General features: G+C 43.5%; 1 protein-coding gene across 2 annotated transcripts in view; it reads right to left on the bottom strand.

Moving 5' to 3' along the window:
* Positions 1–23817, bottom strand: part of RHBDF1 (rhomboid 5 homolog 1) — a 152113-nt gene that overhangs the window by 77865 nt on the left and 50431 nt on the right. For both annotated transcript variants that reach the window (XM_068244624.1, XM_068244623.1), the window contains exon 2: positions 297–437. In XM_068244624.1, coding sequence (XP_068100725.1) covers positions 297–413 — 117 coding nt within the window. In that variant the 5' untranslated portion in view covers positions 414–437. The remainder of the gene's footprint in view (positions 1–296; positions 438–23817) is intronic.

A 23817-nucleotide genomic window follows, 5' to 3' on the forward strand; every position in this document is an offset into this window, starting at 1 on the left:
TACAATACGTGTGTTATGTAAGTAGATAAAGTATTTATCTACTTATATATGTGTGTTTTTTCCCTGGCATAGTATGGCTAATCCTCCTGCTGTAAGTTACCCAATAAATGGTATAATCAAAACTTCTTGCTTTTGAAGATTTATAACAAGACTCAGTGCCCCAGATCATGCCTCACAGTGAGAAGAATCTGCTCCTGTTATTAGCTTGAGGAAACAGGAACAATTTAGGCCACTTTTAGCCTAAGTGGAAAGGCTTTAGTAGTCAGAGTGCAGTCATATTGTGAGTAATACAATACCTGAACAAAGGTAGGCTCCTCTGTTGTGGTAACAGGGACAGTTGGGATCTCTAATTTTAACCATGGCGGTTTCTTTCTCTGTAAACTGCTCGTGCTGTCCCGACGAACTTCAGTCATCTTTTCCTGCTTGACTCCTTCGACCTATTAGGAGGAAATACAATTCCGTCATGACAAGGAGTATATGTCTTGATTACAACAAAGCTGAACTCTGAATAGCCATGAATGTATCAGCATAAACAGCGAGCATGCTAAGAATGTGATCATTACCTGGCAAACATTACACTGATTAATGCCAAGATGCCAGAAACAGCTGGATGCCAAGTGAAAATAAGTGTGCCAAGCCCCAGTAGTTGTGGATACACAGATGGGCAGAAAGGCATGAAGAAATCACACACAGGACCCTTCCAACTACCCTAAATGCGGAGTGTGCCACCTTTTTTGTTAGATTTGCAAAAGAGATGACATATACTGTAAATACTCGCTGCACTTCACAGAAATCTGACAATTCGATTATATCTTTATTTCCCAAAAAGCTGGGGCGCTGTATAAACCATAACTAGGAATGGAATGTGATGATTTGCAAATACTTTATACCCTAAATTTAAATGAAAACTGAATGATAAGATAATATGTATAGGCTCATATGCACAAAAGCACTGTAAGGTTTCTGTGTGCAGGGAGAGCACCGCAATTTTACTGTTACGTAGAGTAAGAAGTTAGCAGACGTTGCGCAATAAGCGCTGCCCACGTAACGCACTGTTAAGGTGGTGTCAGGATCTCTTCTGTAGCATGTTCTGTCGGCTGCAGTGGAACCGGGCAGTTCTGACTTATCTGCTTGCATTCGGTTGCGCATTCGCAATAATTCTCATTGTCATTTGCAATCACTCTGCAGTTCAGTCAGTCTGTCTGTCCATTGTTTGTCTTGTTACTCAGATCATAGGCAGTGTGGCTTTGCACTGCGCAAACATTGTGTGTTATTTGTGGCGGTATCGGAAGCCCAGAGCTGCAGTTGCTCTAGGTTCCCTTGTTCATTACTCATGTGGCAACCTGTGTAGCCTCTTCCATTACCCAGCTACATAGTCTTGTTGCTCTTGGTGGTTGTTCTGCTTTCTGCATCAGCTTGTATGCTTGCTCGCCTAAGTCCTATTAGGGTCAGCTAGTGGCGTGCCAGGCAGGGTCAGCAGGTGAACAGCGAGCCCTCCAGTCTTGAGCATACACGCTGACTCAGAAAGTATACCCCCCAATTCACTAACGATCCAATTTCTAGCGAAAAATCGTTCGAGCGATCAGATAATTCTGATCGGAAGAAAAATCGGTCACTACACCATCAACAAACCAATCTTTGCTTCCTATCTATCACAACCAACAAGAAAATCAAAATTTTGACCAAAAATGCAATCGGACGACTTTTTATAATTGTTCGTAATCGATTGTGCCAATAAACGGAGAGTATTTACAACCATTTCGATCAGAATTTCTGATCGCTCAAACGACTGTTTTGCTATAAATTGGACCATTAGTGCCCACCTTTATGGTAGTGTGCTAACTATATGCTTGATTTCAATTTGATGCCAACAACAAGTTTAAAAAAAAGTTAGGTTTAGGGCAACAATAGACTGGAAATTGTATGTAAAGTTGAGGGGGGAAAAAACCCTGATAATTACTAGTAGGTTAATTGCTAACAGGTCAGCAACATGATAAAACGAGCATCTCAGAGACACTGAGTGTGTCAGCAACACTTTATAAAAGACTGTTTAGGCTAGTTGTGCAACAATTTAAAGATACTGTCCTTTAATCTAAAATTACAATGGATTTGGGGATTTCATCCCATACAGTACACAATATTAATAAAATATTCAAAGAATCCAGATAATCTCTGTATATAAGCAACAGAGCCAAGGGCGAAAAAGCCAATATTGGATAACCCCCAGGCAATGCTGCATTACAAGTGGTTTATAGGTAAAAATTACTGTTTAGAATTAGAGTCCTATTGCAGACAATATCAACACGACTCTTTCATTTTTCACTCTATTTTGCACATACTTTTGCGGTTACATAGCACACAAATAGCACAAGGTTTTAGGCAGGCCCCCCTTTGTCAAGTGCCTGGTCTTCTGACAGATGATACAGATAAATAAAGACAACGAACAAAGATGTCCATCTCCATTATTGGGAGGGTAGGCAGAAACTTTAACAATGGTTAACCATTTCAGGAATAAAGAGCAGCAAATTGTCATTCGAGTGAACCTGAACTCTTGCACAGGACAGAAGGAAAACAAAGAGAAATACACCTCGTATGACATATTTAGAGAGTTTAGCCTCTTTAATTCCCCCTCACCTGTGACTAATCACAACTGTAATTTGATCTCTCTGCTCTATCAGCTGGCTATCCTAAGATGGGCAGTGCCAGCAACTACTCACTTGCGCATACGCAGTATGGAGCCACCCATCTTTTTTTTTTTTCCTCGCTTCAATTTCACTTTAAAGCGGACCTGAACTACAAACTTGTTCTCAGCTCTAAAAGATAAGCAACAGCATAATAATCTTTAAAGAAAAACATTTATTTGTTACAGCTGATACAAACCCTGCAATAAATGTAGTTTGTCTACTTCCTGCTTTCATGGAAGCAGACATATTGTTAACATCCTGTTTTTAAAAATGAGCTCTCTGCCATGCCAGTCAGTTGACACAGCTAAGGGATCAAATTACAACTTTTGCTTAGTCACAGATGAGGGGAAATTAGACAGGCCAAACTCTCTAAGTACATACAGTGTGCGTTTCTATATGTTTTCCTTCTGTCCTGTGCAAGAGTTCAGGTCCACTTTAAAGGAAGCAGCTGAAACTGACATCCTTGTTAACTCTTTTCTATCCTATGTCAAACATAGTCTGCCACAGGAAAATGTGGCTGATGCTAGATGGTGCTGTTGCCGATCATCCCCATCAGCAAAAGCATCACCCGTTGTCTCCAAAGCCGACCCGCCAACATTTTGGTCCATTGCTGGGAAGCTGCTGCCGGATCGGGTCCAGCAAGGCATCCCCCTATGTGGATCACAGTCTTTAAGCCTCCAGGAGCAACTAATGCCCCATAATGTCATTATTACGCTAGGGCTCGTTATTACGCGAGGGTGGAGCTACAGCACAAGAGCTTTCGCTTACCCCACCCCTGCAACTGATGTTGGCCACACCACTCCACAACTAGTGCATGTAACCGAACCCTGGAGCCCTGGTTCTGATCCTTTTTCAGGCTCATCCATGTCCTCCACAGCACCTTGGAAAAAAACAGGTGCTGGGGAAGATGTGGGTGATCCTGAAAGATAATTGGAAAGGGTGCCTTCGTACTTGGGTGTGTTTGTCCATTTGTCTTTTATGCCTGTAACATTTGTCAGAAGACCACAAACATATGTGCAAAATAAAGGCCTGCAGACTTTTTGTATGCATTTGGTTAAAGTCCTATATCAGAAAACAATGAGGCAAGATTTAACTTTCGAAGCTATGGCAGTCAAGCAACAACTAGAGATCCTCTTATCACCTTTTGGGGCTGGAGATCTTCTGGATGCACTCTACTTATCACAGAGATTTTTTTCTGTGGAAATGGAGTTCGGTCTACCGTGCAGGAAGTACACTGCAAACAAACCCCATTATAGTTCTGGCCCCAGAGCCCTGACTGCACAGCAAGTCATATATGTAACAGTTCATCTTGACCAGATATTATTGATATGAACCTCAGAGACTGCTGTAATACTATAGTGCTGCTAATAAACTCTCCCTGCCCCTTATAGGTGGTGATATTTTCCTTGCAGATATTGGAAAAGTTGGGCAGTGGTAGCAATGAGCAAACTTGCTAAATTTGCCAACTAAAGACTGGCATTTGTCTGGCATTCAAAGGGATGAGGATACTGTGAGATCTTCACATAAAGCAAATGCTGAAAACATAGCGATTCAAAATGTGCTTCTACAGATAGATCAGGCAAAAAGAACAAAACAAAACACATCCTGAGGAGCCCTTGGAGAATAAAACAAAGCTGTCCAAAATGAGAGAGACCCTTCTGATGCAATCACATCCTGCAAACAATAACATCTCAACCTTGTTCAATAACTAGAGTGACTCTGTGAAACATGAGTTCTTAAAGTAAGATATATGCAGCTTACAAAAAACACATTACTGAGTGAAGTTGAAGATACAGTCAGCAGTCTAGAATACAAAGTCAAAGCCCTTCAGAATGAATTGCAGATGTTTAAAAATTATATCAATGCATAAAATGGAGGACTTAGACAATAACTGTTTAAACACCTGAAGTTGACGGGTTTCTTTGAGAAAGTAGAAAAAAATGACCCTTAAAAACGGGATCAGGTCTATTTTCATAAATGCTGGTTTGTCAAAGATGTACAATATTGAATGGGCCCACAAGATTCCCTTTAAATTCCTCTCAAAGGAGCTTATACATGTGTAATTGTAGCCAAAGTACAAGGAGAGAGCTGACATTCTGAGAGTTTCTATACAGTATGTGCTCTGGTGCAGACGTACAATGGAGATAAAATATACCACAATTCTCCCCAGATTTACAAAGCCAAAGCGCTAGACACAGAATATGCAAGTTAAAAGACAACTTTGTGAACTGGACATTTATCTCACTTTATTTTTGCCAGTGAAACTGTTGGTATAAGAGTTTGATGTTTACTTCTCCTTTAGATGTGCAAAGCTGGATTAAACACATTAAAAGGACAAATCTAATCCACCCGAAGAGCGGATTGAGTAACAGAAATACCATAGTAGCCAACTAAAATGCACATCTCAAGCTTCTAAACTTTTACACAAATAAGTCTGTGTTAATCACTTCTGTGGCTATGTCTGGCTGAGCTACGTGCATAAAAATGATCCAACTATTACATACACTCTCTAAAGTAGGGATTCAGTTTTACATGGTCTACTGTTGTGATGTATAGTTATGTTACTGTAGATCTTCTGCATTTCACATTGCTGCACTAAGGCAATTTAGTTTCTTCTTCTTCAGCAACAAGATAACTGATTATTCTATACAAATGCCACTTTTGTCATTTGCTTCAGACTCCTGCTGTGATGTTATGTAAGCCCCCTAAAGCACTGTTAAATGATCAGTGGTTGTGATTTTTTTTTATATAATCTTTATTTTTATTTTTCCAAAATTTCTCTTACACATTTATACATCAGGGATTTCACTAGGGGTGTCATTCACAGTCGGAGAGGTGAGATGCTCCAGTGGGATAGCCTTCTGGCCCGGGTGGAGAAGGATTGCACACAGACACAGGGGGTTAGGGATGCACAGCAATTAACTAATGGTGGCTTTAGAAAGCTAACTAAATTATATGAAAGGAAATCCAAACTTTGGTGGAATTTGAAATACAATAAGATATACTTGGATGATCAGTTTGCTCCTCTTTGGCTACGGTTTCAGATCTTCCCCCATCGTCGGAATCTGACGGAAGATTTCAAAAAACGATGGGAGAGGAACTTTGAGTGCTGTGCAAAAATCTGCCTGACTTTGATGAATGAATTGGATACAGAGGATTTAAAAACAATTGAGGAGGAAATTCAGAGAGTTTCCGACTCTTTAAAACCTTTTGAGAGAGATCCATTATACAAAACCCGTAGTGAAGAATTAGATAAACATATCACTCAATTTAACAAAAATTTGGTCATACATAGGGACCAAAAGGTCCTACGTGATAGAACGGCATATAAAATTGGTTCCGCATATAGGTGGAACAATCCGAGGAGGCGGCCCCCAATTAAACCCAAATCTCCGAGGAAAGACCCTCCAAAACAGCCTCGGGCTGCAGATGAATCAGACTCCTCCATAGGCAGCAGCATTCCCGCCTCGGATAGCTCTGCCTCTGGGAAGGATAATCCAAAGCAATATAATTTAAGACAGAAACAAGCTGGGCAGAACCCTAGTAAAACAGGGAGTAAAAAGAGTAAAGAACAGGACAACACAAGTAAGGATACGGAGTCGTCATGTCAGGAGGATTCAGATGGTGGGTTACCTTCCTCATCTTCGGCCTCGGCTTTTTTAGCCACCGGGCAGAAGGTGGGAAGGTGACAGAAACCAACAGTAGAGGAGCCAAAGCCTCAAATGCAGATCTAGAAGTTATCAACTTGACAGATGAGGAGATCCCTCAGGAATACCTGTCATTACTGTCGAAGGGTTTGGGGTTTTGTCCCACATACAATATAAATGTGTTTGATACAATAGTGGATCTGCATTTGTTTGGACGACGTATTTTATTACAGGCCCTCTACGGTGATAAACCTAAAAAAATCCCCTCAAGCATTTTAGAGAAGCCGTGGTCAGACGAGGATCTTGCTATCATCCAAGCTTTAAAAGAGTTACAAGGAGATACTGAGGCTTGTTCTCAAATTGACCATACAAATGTATATGCATCTTATTTTGTCCCTACCCTAGAGGAGGTGGGACTACGGAACACTTCAAAAAAATTTCCACCTTTTTCTCTTTTCCCTAATTTGAAAACTTTTATGGAGGTGGTAGAAAGGGACATTTCCAAACTAAGAGGACATAAGACAGATGGTGACAATCTGGATTTGTCTGAACGCAACACACTTACAGAGCTAATGTTAAACAAAAAATGGGTCATTAAACCCTCAGATAAAGGGGGAAACATTGTGCTGATGAGGGCCGAGCGTTACAGAGAGATGTGCCTGGATATCTTGAAGAACCAGGATTGTTATGTGAGGGTCTCTCCGTCCAGAGCTGCACGCTGCCAGGGGGAGCTATTTGCAATAATTGATGACGCTTTTTCCCGCACGGTAATTGATTTGGATATAGTGACGTTTTTGAAAGTACTTAATCCGGTTTTGCCAACATTCTATTCACTTCCCAAAGTTCACAAAGACCTCAAAAAACCCCCGGGGCGCCCGATAGTATCGGGTAGGGGATCCCTTACTGAACGGGCAAGCGCATATATAGATAGACATCTTCAGCCGCACGTGTGTGCATTACCATCATACGTTCGAGATTCATCATACTTGTTGCAGATTTTAGAAAATCTTCAGCTTCCTCCTGGTGTGTTGCTTGTGACTCTGGACGTGGAGGCCCTCTATTCAAGTATACCACACGATTTGGGTGTGGAGGCTGTTAGGATATTTTTGGGGGAGTTGAGCATATAGAATACTGCACATAATATGTTTCTGTTGACTCTTCTGGATTTTATTTTGAGAAACAATATCTTTTTGTTTGAGGACACCCACTACCTCCAGGTGCAGGGGGCAGCGATGGGCACCACGTGTGCTCCGTCGTATGCCAACCTGTACCTGGGGGCGTGGGAGAGAGAGCTGTTTTCCAATGAGGGCCTGGCAATGTACCTGTGCCACGCATTGGCCTGGCACAGGTACATTGACGACATCTTGCTGTTTTGGACGGGTGGCAAAGAATTATTGCTACAATTTATTACAATTATCAATAAAAACATCTGGAATCTGAGGTTTACTATGCACATGAGTCATGTTGAGGTTCCATTTCTGGATCTTCTGATCTCGGTCTCGGCTGCGGGCCTTGTCTCTACAAGCTTATATAGGAAAGAAACGGCAACAAATGCACTTCTGAGAGCAGAAAGTTTCCATCCAAAACATACCATTAATGGTATCCCTACTGGACAGTATTTGCAGGTTTGACGCAACTGTTCAGAGGATGATGCCTTTCAGAGGGAGGCCTTGCAGCTGAGATCGAGATTCAGACAAAGAGGATATAAGAGTAGGACCCTTATCAAGGCTTATAAGAGAGCTAATGCTAGTAATAGATCTGCCCTATTGGATAGAAGTAGATGTCCCACCAGCGAGAGGTCGGAAGCAATCAGGTTCTGTACCAGATTCTCGGCACAGCATAAAGAGGTTTCGAGGATATTGGATAAGCATTGGCACATCCTCACTAATGATGCCAAATTGAGCACAGTGTTAACACAAACTCCCCTCTATTCATTCCGGAGGGCACCGTCCCTACGGGATCTTTTGGTTAACAGTCATTTTGTCGATCCTCGGGCCAACAAGAAGCACTGTAAGGTGACCGGTACATATACTTGTGGTGGTTGTTCGATATGCCGTTACATTCAGGTGGGCAGATCGGTCCGCCTCCCGGATGGCCGGGATTGGTGTTTCCCACACTATGTAAATTGTAGTACTACTCTTGTGGTTTACTTGTTGCTCTGCACTTGCGGGGCCTTTTATGTGGGAAAGACCAAGAATGAATTTCGTACACGCATCTCGCAACATATCACAAGTATTAAAAGTCCAAATTATAATAACCTTACTCCCGTGGCGAAACATTTCAAGTCCGCTCACGGTGGCAGGTTTCAACATGTGCGTTTTGTTGGTCTGGACAGAATTCATAACTCTGCAAGAGGTGGCAACATGGATCGCTTGCTTCTACAACGTGAAGCAAGGTGGATATTTGATTTGGAGGCAACTAAGGAACCAGGCCTCAATGAAAACACAAGCTATGTTCCCTTTCTGCCACCTTAGGGAGTTTTGGCGCAGCATCCTACACCTGAAGGGTCTGTGTTGCTTTTCTAGTGGGAGGGGCTTTGGGGGCTCCCTGCTGGGGCATCTCACATCTAATTTTCCGCATGATGTTTAGGGAAGGGAAAAAAATCTCTTGATTTGTGTTTATGCCATAATTGGCTTGATCCCCATCTGGACAGGGATGTGCAGGCATGCACATCTCTTCCTTTTTTATGGTGGGGGTAGTCAAAATGTAAGAGTGAGCGGAATTATATGTACTGTGATTTAAATTATCTATTTAAATTCGTGGTTTTGTAAAGCCACATATATATATGGTAGGCGGTTTCTAATTACGAATAATGATTACTACTGTATAGTTACTTTGTTCTTGTGATGTTGTTTTGGGATGGGATGTGGAGCGCTTGTGTCTGCTTGTGCTGCCGCCGTCTGATCCGGCTGCTCTGGCGTCTCCCGCCCCTTCCCCGGGGCCTGCGTGCGGGGGGGCGGGGCTTGGCGGACGCGCCGGGTGTGCTATTGGGCGCGCCCGTCGTGTCTGCCCGCTCCGCCCCTCCGCTCGCATTTGCCCTGGTGTGGGGGCGGGGGGCGCCGTACATGCGGTCGGATTGGACGGCGGCCTGCACATAGGCGCAGCGTGGTCCACAGAGAGACACGCCTCCTGAAGAAGCCGGCAGAGTCCGGCGAAATCGATCGAGGACGCCGTCCTCCACCATGAGGTCTTCCCCTCCACGCCTCCATGCTGCCTAAACCAGGTGCTGCATCCCTCTCTCTATACCTCCATCCTCAGAGACTCGGCCAGTCTTTCCAGGCTTTATCACAGCAGACCAACAACAGACCGTTGGATACAGTAAGAGCCCTGAGGGCACCTCAACTGCACATGCACATGCGGCCTGTACAGAGACATTGTTAATATTGCCATGCACCTTGTCTGCTTGCTTTGCATTGTGAATTGGCTAGCACTGGATGTGCCTTGCTGCTGCTTCAACCTGACACATGCTGCTATTTGATGTGCCTGTTTGCCAAAAGTTCCCTAGGAATCACACTGCATGTGCTATGCTATGCTATAATACAGGACTGCAATCTGCCATATCAATATACTATACTGAGGTGACCTGTTAGCCTGATGGGACGCTGAGTACTCCATTTATTTTATTGGAAGATCGTATGCACAATATAGGAGGCTATATGACATGAAGGAATCATTATGTACTGGATGAATGCTCTGGAATCCATTTTTCAAATGAACTTCCTATGATATCCATAAGTCTTTACTTGTGAGGGATTCGGCAGCATTTTTTCATAACAAGGTTTTGATCTATTTTTGCAGGGCTGCGCAGCCATCAATACGTGTGCACACGATCCAGAGATATATCTCTGTTCAGGAGGGAGAGAGTACAGGGGACGCCTGGGCGGGTATGTGCATGGATGGGGTGGGGGATGGGCTATATGGTGGGATTTTTATCCTGCAGTTTTTAATAATGAGCATATGTTTGAATAAAGTTTTGTATTTTTGAATAAGACTGATTTGTATTCAATCAGGTCTCACTCCTCCTTTACTCTATCTCATAGTTTGTACTATTACATTTATACATATTATTTAACATTCAATAAATAATTTTACTTATCACGGCAGGTATAGATTCCAATTTGTTTAAAAAAGAGCAACTTATTTATACCCCTCATTCCTACACCTAAGGTGTGGTTTATACCAATACCATATCTCTCCCCATTCTCAAGATCCTCTCTAGCATTACTTCAACTCCTCAATTCTATTCTATTCCATTCCATTCCAATCTTGCCGTGAAAACTACTCCCTTTAGGGATCCCTCCTTTCTCCTCAGATTACTATGAGGGATCACCCCAATTCCAGCCTCTGTTAACATACCAATCACTCTTCCCATTCATATATACCCACTCTCGTCATCTCCTTCTTTCCCCTTACAACAACCACACAGAAGCAAAGCAAAAAAAAAAAGAAAAAAAAGAAAAGGAGGTCTTCTCCTTTTTAACAAAACAAAAAACAAACAAAACGACAGCGAAATTAAACAAAACCTCCCCTCTCCTCTCCCTCCCCCCCCCCCCCCACTGGGGGGCCCAGGCCGGTCCAGAAAGGAAAGCATACAACATGTCACCAAATATCAGGGGAGGAGCCTACTCCATCAAAGCTTGTATATAACTTTCCGTATTTTTGAATTCTATCCATTGTGCCCACACCCTTCAAAACTTCTCTGATTGACCATGCCTCATGAGAGAGAGATCCTCCATCTTCATAACCTCCTCTACCTCCCGAATCCATTCCCCTATTTTGGGGGGTTCAGGTGCTTTCCATCTTCTGGTAATTAGTATCTTAGTTGCATTAAGCAAGTGTCTCTGGAGCATATTTTTGTACCTCTTGATGCTCCATGGGTTAACATGGAGTAGACAGAAAGCAGGGTCATCAGGGAAGTCCCCTCCCACTATCCAACCCATGTAATCCCTAAGTTTCTTCCAGAAATCCTTTAATTCCTCCCACTCCCAGAATATGTGGAGGCTCGTGCCCTTTGCCCTATTGCACCACCAGCACATGGGTGAAACCCTTGGGAACATCTTATTTAACCTATCAGGTGTCATATACCACCTTGTGAGAAACTTATAATTAGATTCCTGGGTTTTTGACGCCATTGAAGATCTATGGGCGAACAATAGAACCTTTCTCCACTGTTCATCTGTAAAAGTCCCTTCTAGATCCCTCTCCCATTTAATCCTTAAGTGATCTGCCGGGTTCATCTCATCATTCAAAATGGCGTAAATTCTGGAAAGGAAGCCTCTAGAGTTCCCCTGTGCTCTACAAAGCTCCTCAAAAGGTGAAAGATCTCTTGAGAGATCTCTCCTTTTCCCCAGGGATTGTAGGTAATGCCTGGACTGAATCAGGCTCCATTCATCCAGCCAAGAAATTCCCAGCTGCAACTCAATTTGTTGTTGAGAGATCCACTCTCCCCTCTCCACTAAGTGCATGGCCTTCATATCCCGTATCTCCTTCCGCCATGGGGGCCCACCTTCCGTTATCCCCCCAACCAGCCTTGGGTTTCCCACCAAGGGAACAAGCAGGGAGGGCCAGGGAGAAACGCCACCACGTCCTCAATACTTACCGAATATATCAAGGGTATGAGCCATCAGTGTGCCTGCTATCAGTGGTTGTGATTTGAGGATATATTAGATATTTTGCATTGTAATATCAAAAACAGAGTTTACATAGTTCCTCGTCTATGTTACAAACTTGTAAAACAATTTTAAAGTGTGATGAATATCGGAAAAGCCGCCGCGTGTTCTGACAGTAAGGCGGCTGATTCCGCATCTGACGCGGCGGTTTGTCCGCGCCGGCATGCGTCTGGGTTGTCTGGAACTAATGGTGCACATGGGAAGGATGGCGTGGGGGCCGCCGCGTGTTCTGACGGTAAGGCGGCGGATTCCGCATCCAGTGCGGTGGTTTCCCTGCAGCAACATGTGTCTGGGCTGTCTGGAACTAGTAGTACACACAGATGGAGAGCTACGCGCGCGCATGCTGCAAGACAAGGTCTTTATACCAATAGGAGGAAGATCAGCTGATCAGGGCGGTCAGCTGATTCCTGCTCAGTCAGTGATTGGTTGATGAGAACTGGGCGGCGCTGTGGGGCGCTTTTACTATATATATCTCCTGCTATTCAGTTGCTGGTTGTCTGGCGTTGCGAATGCTTACGTGTTAGCACTCAGACCTTAGTCAGATCCTTCAGTGTGGTGGAACCAGGTGGACCTGGGAATCCACACTTAGCCAGTTACTGTATATAATCTGTGTTATTCTCTAGCATAGTTCCAGGGTGTTGAGATCACGGCCCTCACACCCCGGACTAGGAATACTGTATATCATCTGTGTTATTCTCTAGCATAGTTCTAGGGTGTTGAGATCACGGCCCTCACACCTCAGACTAGGAATACTGTATATAATCTGTGTTATTCTCTAGCATAGTTCCAGGGTGTTGAGATCACGGACCTCACACCTCAGACTAGGCCTTGTTCTGTTATCTGTTATGACCTATAGCGTTCCTGACTATTCTTCTGATCTCTGATTTGGTACCTTGCATATCTGATTCTCTGTTGCCGACCCGGCCTGCCTGACCTTCTGGCTGTCACCCCCCCGCAGGGTGTCCAGCCTTTCCGCAGGGGTCCCCGGCTCTACAGAGGGGACACTGTTTCTTATCAGTCAGGGACTCCCTTTCCAGGTGTCCTTGACTGCAGTAGAGTCTTCTCTACTTATTTGACCACCTGCTACCCCGGTGGTCCAAAGGTTACTGTTGCACCAAAACACTTACACTCTCAGGTGTCTAGAGGTTAGTCATATCTGATTATTGGCGATTCTGCAGATCCCCATTAATCAGGTATATCTGTATTCTTGGGGATACTGCAGATCGCCAAGAATCAGATTCTCTCTCTGGTTGCTGACACCTATCGTTACATAAAGTCAGTTAAACATCAAATGAGCTGCCCTACAGGAATCGTGGAATTACCAATGTACTGACCTCCAACGTAATTAAATTCATCTTATTGGCCAACCACTATTTATTAAACCCCAATACAATGCTTTTCTCATAACTAACCCACAGGGCTCCAGTAACAGCTTTGTTGCGCTGAGGCTAGTCCCATAAAAACGCATTATGTTGGTGCTTAGTAAATTGTGTTTTTTATTCATATTAAATCTTATTTATAGATGCAAACATATTACACAGTGCTGTACAATAGATGGGGAGACATTACAGCCTTAAACAATATTACACTGGGACATTACAGCACTCAACAATGGTACACAAACTAGTGATGTAAACAATGTGGGCTACGTATAGCAGTTGAGTCACTAAGTCCATACGGTGACAGAGAAGAGCACACAGGAAGGAGGGCCCTGTCAAACAGGCTTACAATCTAAGGTGTGAGGGAGAAGGACACATAAGGAGGTGGGTGGGATGTTAGGCCAAGGGAGAGGATGGACTTTTCCAATAAGGCTGACATAATTACTTATGAGATAAGTACACTGGTACCTGCATTCCTTTTTTATATTTGAAATCTTTAGCACCCTGGGGCATCTCCTTTGAACCTTGATTGTTATATGTGATTTACTTTTTTGTGAAATCTGGCCAGCAGCCACCATCCAAATCGTTAATAGTTATATGTGAGCATGAGCTGCAAGAATGCCCTATAAGGCCTACCACCCAAGTGGTGATGGATAAAATCTCTCCACCAGCCTGTACGATAGATGCCTATGTAGGTGACCCAATTTCGTGAGTCTCTTTCAAAAATATATTTTTCAAACCTACAGCACTTCTCAGTGGCTCTCAGAATTGTTTCTTAATATTTCCTCTGGGGGTTTCTGGAACTCTGAGATTCCCACATAAAAAACATACTTCGGGAAGGTGTTCTGTAATCAAACGGAATGTGTGTGGTCTGAATGCCAGTGGGAAAAGAGCCCTCATCTTTAATTGTCTGAAGTAAGATGCCACACACATAATATGCCTACAGGGGACTCATTTGTTGGTCTCTAGAGATGCAGCATGTTACTGAAAAAAAATAAAAATACACAGGATTTCTTGAGGGGGGAGGGGGTGTCTAGTTTGGGAGGTTACTCAACACCAAACTATTTATCCAACAAAAAAGACAATACAGATCGCCATCTAAAGGAATGCATTCTAACCCTGCATGTGTGAGTGACATCCACGCATGTCCAGCAAAATATAGCACAAAGGAAAAAAGCCATGTATGAGCAGCTTCATTCTACTGGGCAGGTGCAGACCTTACTCTCTTCCTACTACTAAGGCACAGGTGTCAAACACAAGGCCCGCCGGGCCAGATGTGGCCCTCCTTGCCAGTTTATGTGGCAATCCAGAGCTTCAAATGTGCATAATGGTAAACAGTAAAGGAGCCACAGCACACTGCCTTCCCATCCAGAGGAGCACACTGGTGACAGTTTTACTGGTTGAAATACTGTCAGTCTGAGGTGGGGTGCAGCAAAAACCCATGAGGCTCCCTCTTGGGATCCAAACCCTGCATGTGGCTAGTAAAGCACCCTCTCCTCCCGCCACCTCAGCTTACCAAAAAGACTATGGGGAAGTGAAGGCTAGCATCTTGCCTTAGGCCACATATCATCTTGATCCCTTTCTGCCAAAGCAGCACTGGAGCAGGTAAATATTAAACTGCTCCACTGTGCTACTCGGCAGATGGGGGAGGAGCTGCCCCTCCAGTCACTGCAGGTGTCCTTTAATACAGTGTACTGGAAAGAAGTGATTGCAGCAGCCAGAAGTTGAGGAGGAACTCTGTGCTGGAACAGTACAAACATCGCCTTCTAGAGGCTTCCAGCTACTGAGGTATTTTACTTTCCCCCTCCCCACTTCAGGTTGGTATTATAGTTTAGATATGCTTTGAAGGGTTAGTGTAATATTTAAAAAGTATTAAAATGGGACCCCAAGCAATAATGCAATATACCTGTATATAATATACCTATCTATCTTTACTCCAAAATGAGTCAGCATGGCTAGTGTGAGTATTGCTATTCCTTGCCTGTCTTACCTGCTAATATAGTAATTTTCTATAGTGTAGTGGTGTGTGGCCAGGTCTCCTCCCCAGCTCCTGAAAATTTGCCCAGAGATAGAACTACATCCCTGCTGGCTATCCTAGCTGCCACAGACTAATGTTAAGCTGCATTGCGCATGTGCGCACCAATCGTCCACCATCCCAAACAGCACTGGTGGAAACCTGCAGCTTTAACACAATAGGGCTATTATTACGAATTTTAACCCTCCTGGCGGTTAATTTTTTTTGCCAAATTGGCAAAAATCCTTTTTTTTTTTTTTTTAAATTGTGTTTCATGTAAAGCTACCAGAGTGGTAGCTACATGAGACACCACTAGAGGGCGCATGTGTCCCTCTAGTGCGATCGTCGCCGGCATCAATAGCAAACAGGGGAACGCGTATATAACGCGCTCCCCTGTTTGGCTTCTCCTGTCGCCATGGCGACGATCGGAATGACGTCATGGACGTCAGCCGATGTCCTGACGTCAGACACCTCCGATCCAGCCCATAGCGCTGCCCGGAACTCATTGGTCCGGGCAGCGCAGGGCTCTGGCGGGGGGGCCCTCTTGCGCCGCTGCGTACGGGCGATCGCCGCAGAGCGGCGGCAATCAAGCTGTACGCGCGGCTAGCAAAGTGCTAGCTGCGCGTACAGCATTTTAAATGGAGCAAATCGCTCCACCACGGGCTGAGATATCTTCCTGCGCGGCATAGCCCGAGCTCAGCTCGGGCTTACCGCCAGGAAGGTTTTAATCAGCTAATATGTTTTGGGCCTTTACCTCTAATGAAGAGGCAGGGGGTATCAAACTCTCTTGAACTGGCCAGGAGAACATATGGTACCTACAAAAACATCCTCCCATGTCATTTCCTGCTTTTGTTACAAATATACAGAGCCAACAAAGCCTTCACTGAGATCCATGTTCATAAAAATATAAAGAGATTGTCAACAGAAATGTATGGCTTAACTTTCTATTTACAGTTGTACTCATAAGTTTACACACCCTGGCAGAATTTAGGATTTCTTAACCATTTTTAGATAATATGGGCTTGATTCACAAAGCGGTGCTAACCTAGTTAGCACGCCTAAAGACTTTTGGGCATGACAAGCATTGCACTAAGTACGTTAGCACCGCTTTGAGGGAAAACCTCGCGCGCAAAGTGCGGTGCGCACGAAACGTCGCATAGGGTTTAATGGCATTGCGCGTGTAAACTTTACGCGCAAAACTTTGCGCGCAAGTTTATTTTATCACGCCTAAACTCAGTTTAGGCCTGATAATGGACTTTTCACAAGCGTGCTAACAGTTAGGATGACTTTGTGAATCAAGCCCTATGAATGAGAACACAAAAACTTTTAATCAGGGTCATTTGGGTAGTTTGTGTAGTAATTATGATTTAAAAAGAGTAAGGCCGGTTTCACACTGAATACTGGCGGCAGCGATGTGGTGCATCATGCCTGCCACACCACACTGTCAGAAACAGGCCTTCAGGGAATAGTGCGTTATTACATGTTGTTCCCTGTATGGCCACCAGCCAAGCAGGAACTTCAGGAAGTGACGCACTTGTGGTCACGTCCTGCTTCGGGGTATGCGAAACTGCACGGACGCATATTGTGAAAATACACTTCCGCTCATGCGTGCCGTGACTTCTTAAAAAAACCCGTGTAGCCATAGACTAACATGACTTCCGGGCTGACGCAAATTGCCGCAGCTCGTTGCGGATCCCACACGGTAATGTAGTTTTGCGCTAGAGTTAGATTAAGGACTTCCGGTGAAGTGTACTGCAAGGTGGGAAGTATGAACTACCCAACACAGTTGCATTAGACTGCTTGTATGTGTTTCTATGGGTGTGTTCACACATGAAAGGTGTACAGTTCCAGTCCAGTCAGGTAAAACTGATAGAAACTGTATGCATAACTGACAGGACAGTACTGGACCGGAAATGTACAGATTTATGTGTGAACCAAGCCTAATCACAATTGTTTGACAATAAATGGCTTCAGCCAACCACTAACCATGAGTGAAAGAAAAGTTTTTGTGTTATCATTCATATTCACTGAAAAGTGGTCAAGAAATCGTAAATTCTGCCAGGGTATGTAAACTTATGAGCACAACTCTATATGGAAAGAGATTGAAAAGAAAAAACAGAACCGGCTTTGCACAGTACAACTCACAATGAGCTACAGAACCGTACTGGCTTGCATTAGATGACAAATTCTGCCTTTAGTATTCAGTCCACAATACAGTCAGCACGCATTCAATTCAGTGTGTCCTGCACTGAACAGAATGGAGCACAAATCAGCTTGAAAGAACACAGATTGTCTATAAAAGACCTTGCGCAGTGACTTGGCCAACTGATGTTATCTCTCAACATCATTAGAACTACTAGTCTTGAAATGATCATGGAATATTCCTTTGAAAAATAGTGTAGTTACAGTACTTGTAAGTTACACAACACAGAAAAATTTCTCACATATGAGACCAACAGCATCTTCTACTTGACCTGTCTTTTTCTAAAAGAGGATGTTTTTTGGTGTTGCAGGAAAAAGCAACAACTGCAATTCCAAGCTTCCTGTTACTACCAAGTCAGCCTTTTTCTGGTAAATTATTACTCGGTACATTTCCATTTCTATGTAACTGTTTAATCTGTCATCTTGAAAATACAAAAAAATGACTCAAACCTTAAAAGGTTACTTACAGCCCTAGCTTGCCGTTGTGCTCTTTAATACATACAGTACATATTGGATGGAACATTTCTGCACAGCACAACATTTTCTACATTGCAGATACATTTTTGCATTTTTCATTTTCTGTTACCTGACTGCTTACTTCATGTACTAATGTCATATTCTGCTTGTCTGAACAGCAGTCTATGTTTCCTCTAAACTCCTTCCCTATCCCATCATCCCCACAGACGCCAGAAGGGAGGATGCTACTCCACAATAACTATCTTACCATATCGGTAGGTATATATCAAATACCATAATAGAACTTTTAAATACAATCACAGTTTTTAAAATTGAAAACCTGTTGTAAATACATGAACCATGGGTTGTGAAGTGTGTGACAGGTGCCAGTTATGCAAAGCACCATCGCTGGTTATATACTGAAGACCAAACTTCACAGCTGTACTGCCTGCTATTGTAGCCATCTTCTACTTCACCATTTAGGACAAGTGTTTACTTGTTCCAGCACCCAGTGCCCACATTAAGGAAGAGAGGAAGAGAGAAAGCTGGATTGTGAGAGGAAAAGTAAACACAGAATTGGCAGCATAGAGTACAGTAAAGAGGTGCTCATAATTTCAGTGAGCACAGGAGAGTGGAAAGACAATGTCCTGACCAGCAGGCCCATAGCGTGCCGGTCGCATGGGACTGCCCTGGCCTCCTTGCGATATCCACCCCCTGGTTCTCACTTTGTTGTTTTATTTATATATTTTAATTTATATACTAATACAGTGAAGTATGGGCTCAATAATTATGAAGTTTGCACGATTAGAGGAGTTTCTGCTGTGTGGTTTCTGCTTGTCTTTTTTTTTTCACAGGTGAAGAGCTGTTGCTGAGCAGATTGGCAGCTGTCAAGATGTGATTCGATCTGTGTGGAGTTTCTACCTGACTCTGATAGTCTGTTGAAAAGAGCAGGCTTTTGGGAACTCCAATGAGATGGCTGCTCTCATCAGTATACATGTTGAGGTGACTGAGTGGTGTCAGTCAGTTTGTTGAACTCACCAGCATCTTGCCCACCCTCCCATGGAGGTATATACTTTATTGGAGTATATATCGCTGTGTTAGCGGATCTAGTTTCATTGGGTAATGTCCCCATTTGTTAGGTGGACATTAAGTTTAGAGCTGATATTTATTATTGTTATAATTTGATTAAATACATTTTATTGTTAATGTTTTTTAAATAATTAAATAAACCCAAATATTTATTTAAACTTCAATAAAGGGCCACGGCCAATTTTTATTCCAAACTTGGTGTATTTATTGTGTCCTTAGTGGTTAAGTATTTATAGTATGAATTTATTGTCGTAATGTTATGTTTTGGGGTCGGGGAGCGAGGTCTTGTGGCCTGTGCAGTCCCATGGGCTGGGTGGCATTACTAGAGATGTGCATTACCTGGCAGCATCCATCACCATATGGTACGCCACTGAGCCTGACCCCATTACCAAGCTCTATATGTCACATGTCACAACCTTACACATTACAGGGCCACTCCTACAGGCACTGCCCTCCAGATGGAGAGACTACAAGACCCAGCAGCATCCGATTACAGTGAATCCCAGCCAAGTCAACATCTGCAAGGAGTTTGTATGTACTCCCCGTGTCTGCGTGGGTTTCCTCGGGGCACTCCGGTTTTCTTCCGCATCCCAAAAACATACAAATAAGTTAATTGGTTTCCCCCTAAAAATTGGCCATAGACTACAATACAATGGTAGGGACTAGATTGGGAGCTCCTCTGAGGGACAGTTAGTGACAAGACAATATACTCTGTACAGCGCTGCATAAGATGTCGGCTCTATATAAATAGTAAATAAAATAATAATAATAGATGGGTGAAACTACAAGGACCACATTCCATATCTACACCTTCAGCTTGGAGAAATGGTCTGAGGTAAGTAGAGCACAACTCAGAAATAGGACCCCATATTAACTACTCTGCAACTGCCTAACGCAGGATGGTGGCCGCAGAGTGGCTCCCTTATTCCTCCTGGACGCCATATGGCGTCATCTCGCAATGTACGAGATTTGCACGGAGCTCGCACTATCGCGAGCGCCCACCAATAAACATCAGCCTGCCAGCCGCGATTAGAAACAGTAAACAGCCATTTTGTATTTGTACAACGCTGCAATCTAGCGCAGCGCTGTACTGGGGACAGCCCTGTCCCGTGGTTGTCCCCTGGAGGGGCTCACAAAGCGATCCCTTTTATAGGCTGATCCCTAAGAGAGGTGATTGCAGTTATTGGATGTTGAAGGGAGGGAAGGGGAGGGATAAATATAAAAAATAGCATTTTTAATAATAAAAAGAAAACAATAAAATGAATTTAAAAAAATTTAAATTGCAGCAGCAATCAGGTGCAATCTATATCAATAAATCCATCAGATTATATATGTTCATCTTAGGGCCAGGACAACCACTGGCTCCACACACTAAGGAAGCTATTGTGTCTATTAAATATTAACTACATAAGGACCGCTGTGGTTGAAATCTACGCCCTATTTTGGTCGGCTCCTGGCTGGCAGGCATCCACCGTTTCCATCGCTCCCCACTGATCGCGCCGCTCAAACCCCACGTCTCTCGCCGCAGCTCACCTTCTCTGCCTGACTCTATGATGGCAGAGCCATGTGAGCCGATCAGGAGCCGGTTTCATTGGCTCCTGGCCGTGTCTATCAATGTAAGCCGCTTTCATTGGCTCCTTACTGGCTCACATGACTCTGCCATCATAGAGACGGCAGAGTCTATGACAGGAGGATCCGGCGTGCGTCGGTGATGGCGGTTGCGGCGGGTATGCACGACCATTCCTTGGGATTCCGTCGGTATTGTACCAGCGGTATCTGGTCCTTAAGGGGGCAGAGACCACTGGTACTTAAGTGGTTAAGGAGGCAATGTGTTCTAGGGCATTGATTTTCTTAAATGTAAGAATTAAGGCGGTTCTAGAGGGAGGGGAGCCTTTCTAAGTTTGGGCCAATAGTGACTTGGCAGCATTGCAAATGTGGGCTATTCAAGCATTAAGTGTTTGGAGAGGTGTGGTTTGTAGCTATGGAACAGGGCAATCTGCATGCATGTAAAAAGGGCTCAAGGATATTTGGGCGCCTACTATTCCCCCTTTCAAGGAGTCGACGTGCACAGTGAGGGAAAGTCGCAATTCGGCTTCCAGCTATTGCTGGAGGCTGAATTGCACTGTTTTTATTGTAATTTGGGATCTATCTTTTGCCAGCCACCACATTACTCACTGAGTGCCTCTATATTAGGCAGTGCCCAAATGATCTGCGCTTTTTTTACCTGTCTTGGAGCAAATCCAGGGGTCGGCCTGAACAGGAGTCTCCAGAACCTCAGAGATTAGTTGAAAATACACCTGCCAAAATGACCTTACAGCTGAACCATTTCACCAGCAGTGTAACTGGTCTGTACCCTGTCCACACCCTCTAAAACAAGCATCAGATGATACCAAGTCCCATTGATGTAGTTTAGCGGGCGTGTGGTACCAGTCATAGAGGATCTTACAGAACCGTTTATTTAAGATGGTATTAATAGAAGATCTATCCATGCTACTAAATATTGACTCCCATCCTTTTTTGTCATTGGAAAAATGTAGTCTTTCTTGCCACTTGCACATGGCAGAGCCTCAGAGGTATAGTCCTCTAGTGTCTGGTAACACACTAGCGAGTACATATCTCAGATGAGACCTTTTTTATAGACCTGCTCAAAAATTCCTTTCCAATCTCAGAGGATTCCATTCTGAGGCCTGCATTAATTACTGAGATGACATACCCTCTGATTTGCAGATATCTATAAAGTTTGCAGTTAGGTAGGGAGTATTTGTCCATTAGCTCCGGTCATGTCATCAACTGACCTTCAACCATTACATTATGTATGTAATTAATTAATTCCTCTATTGATCCATTAGTCCCATGTCATTAAAGCAAGCCCAAGGGAAAAATTGCTATTACCAAATACAGAGTTCAATTAAGAGCTAGCCTTGTCTAGACCAAGACTTTTAGCTGTTCTAAGAAATAAAACAATGGGTTGGATCAGAGAGGCCTCTTATGTATACACGATACAATTTTCTGGCATATTTACCAATGATTTTTTCCAACATGTCCGATCTGAATTTTGATCGATCCTATCGATTTCCATTCGCTTGTATGGAAATTGTTTGGAAAATCGATCGGAAAAATCGATCAAAATTCAGATCGGACATGTAGGGATAAAATCGATCTGACAGGTAAATTTACCTGCCAGAAAATTGTATTGTGTGTACCTAGCATTAATCTACCCATCAAGACCTACCCACAGGCCTAGCCCAATATATAGTTTGTCCTAACCTAGAAGCCCTGTAGTAGTGCATCAAATTAGGGGCCCCAAACCCCCCTGCAGCGTGCTTCTGGACAAGTACTGATATTTGATCTGTGGGGATCTGTGTTTACATATAAATTTAGTTATGTGGTATTGGAGTTTCCTGATATCACTCTGAATAATTCCTATCGGCAAAGCCCTGAGTAGGTTCAGGAGTTTAGGCAGTAGCGTCATTTTTACATCACAGATGCGACCCATAAGGGACAGCTGAAGGTGGACCCAATTGTTATGGAGGCCATGGAGAGCAGTTAGCATCGGAGTGCAATTTGCCCCTTACAAATGTCCCTCTCCTTAGGTATGTTTTTACATTTTAAATGTTGTAACTCTTCATTTTAAGCTTCGCAACGCCTCAGGTTCTCTTTAATAAGGCTCTGTAGGTAGGGCTGATGCCCTTGGACTGCATCATCCTTTTGTTCAGACTAAAAAGGGGGAGGGGCAGACTATGTATCAGATAAGATTACACTCTATAACATTGTGCATCTGTGGTGTAAGAAACAGCTAATGTCAGGACTCAAGACATGATTTATTTGACACCAGATAATTGATTCAGTTTTACATAGACATAAAAAGCTCTGCAGTTGAGTGGATCACAGATCCAGGAAAACCTTTATGCCTTTAGTAGGGCTTTATTACATGATCTCCACTACAATTTGTCCTAGTCAATACTGTTCTAATCTCTTCATGTCCAATCCAGGTGAAATTAACAACCTAAGCACTTGTCGGTAAGTTGGGTTGGTTGGGTTGCAGGTGGGCTGGTAGGAGCACAGTACTGTAGCGGGGATGAGATTGATACCCAAAAGATTCTGGAGGAGCAGGGAGCTAGGGTGGGCGATCCACCATATTTGCTTTATGTCCAAATGTACCCAATGGAACAAGTCAAAATACCACTGGGGGTCCTCAATCATCAGGATGAGAAACTGGGCTCTAAAGTGAGGTCATATTTGTTAAAGAAAAAAGAAGCTGACTTACCAAAATATAAAATAATTTCTTGCTTCCAATCTGGTCTATTTTCAAAGATGTCCCCAAAGAGCCTCTATGAACACCTTATTTATGCATGAACATTTTCTCACTAATCATTTCAATAACCACTGAAGCACATCTCTTCATGCTGACGTTTGAGTAACTATGGAATTTCCTACTGTTAAATCACATGACCCACAATGGTTTCTCTTTTCACTTGAGCCAGGAGTGTGCACACAGATCTAGTGTTACTTTCACACTTACCAGCATGCTGCCCTGACTTCTGTGTTATTGTGGCAAGAAATACAGCAAGTTGCATATTCACATATAGTATGCTAGCATTATAGGACCAGTATCATAAAAAAACTGTAGGGCCCTTTTCCACTAGCAATCGCTAGCGTTCACGCTGAACGCTAGCG

The sequence above is a fragment of the Hyperolius riggenbachi genome, chromosome 7 (assembly GCF_040937935.1).
Source record: "Hyperolius riggenbachi isolate aHypRig1 chromosome 7, aHypRig1.pri, whole genome shotgun sequence".
Taxonomy (NCBI): domain Eukaryota; kingdom Metazoa; phylum Chordata; class Amphibia; order Anura; family Hyperoliidae; genus Hyperolius; species Hyperolius riggenbachi.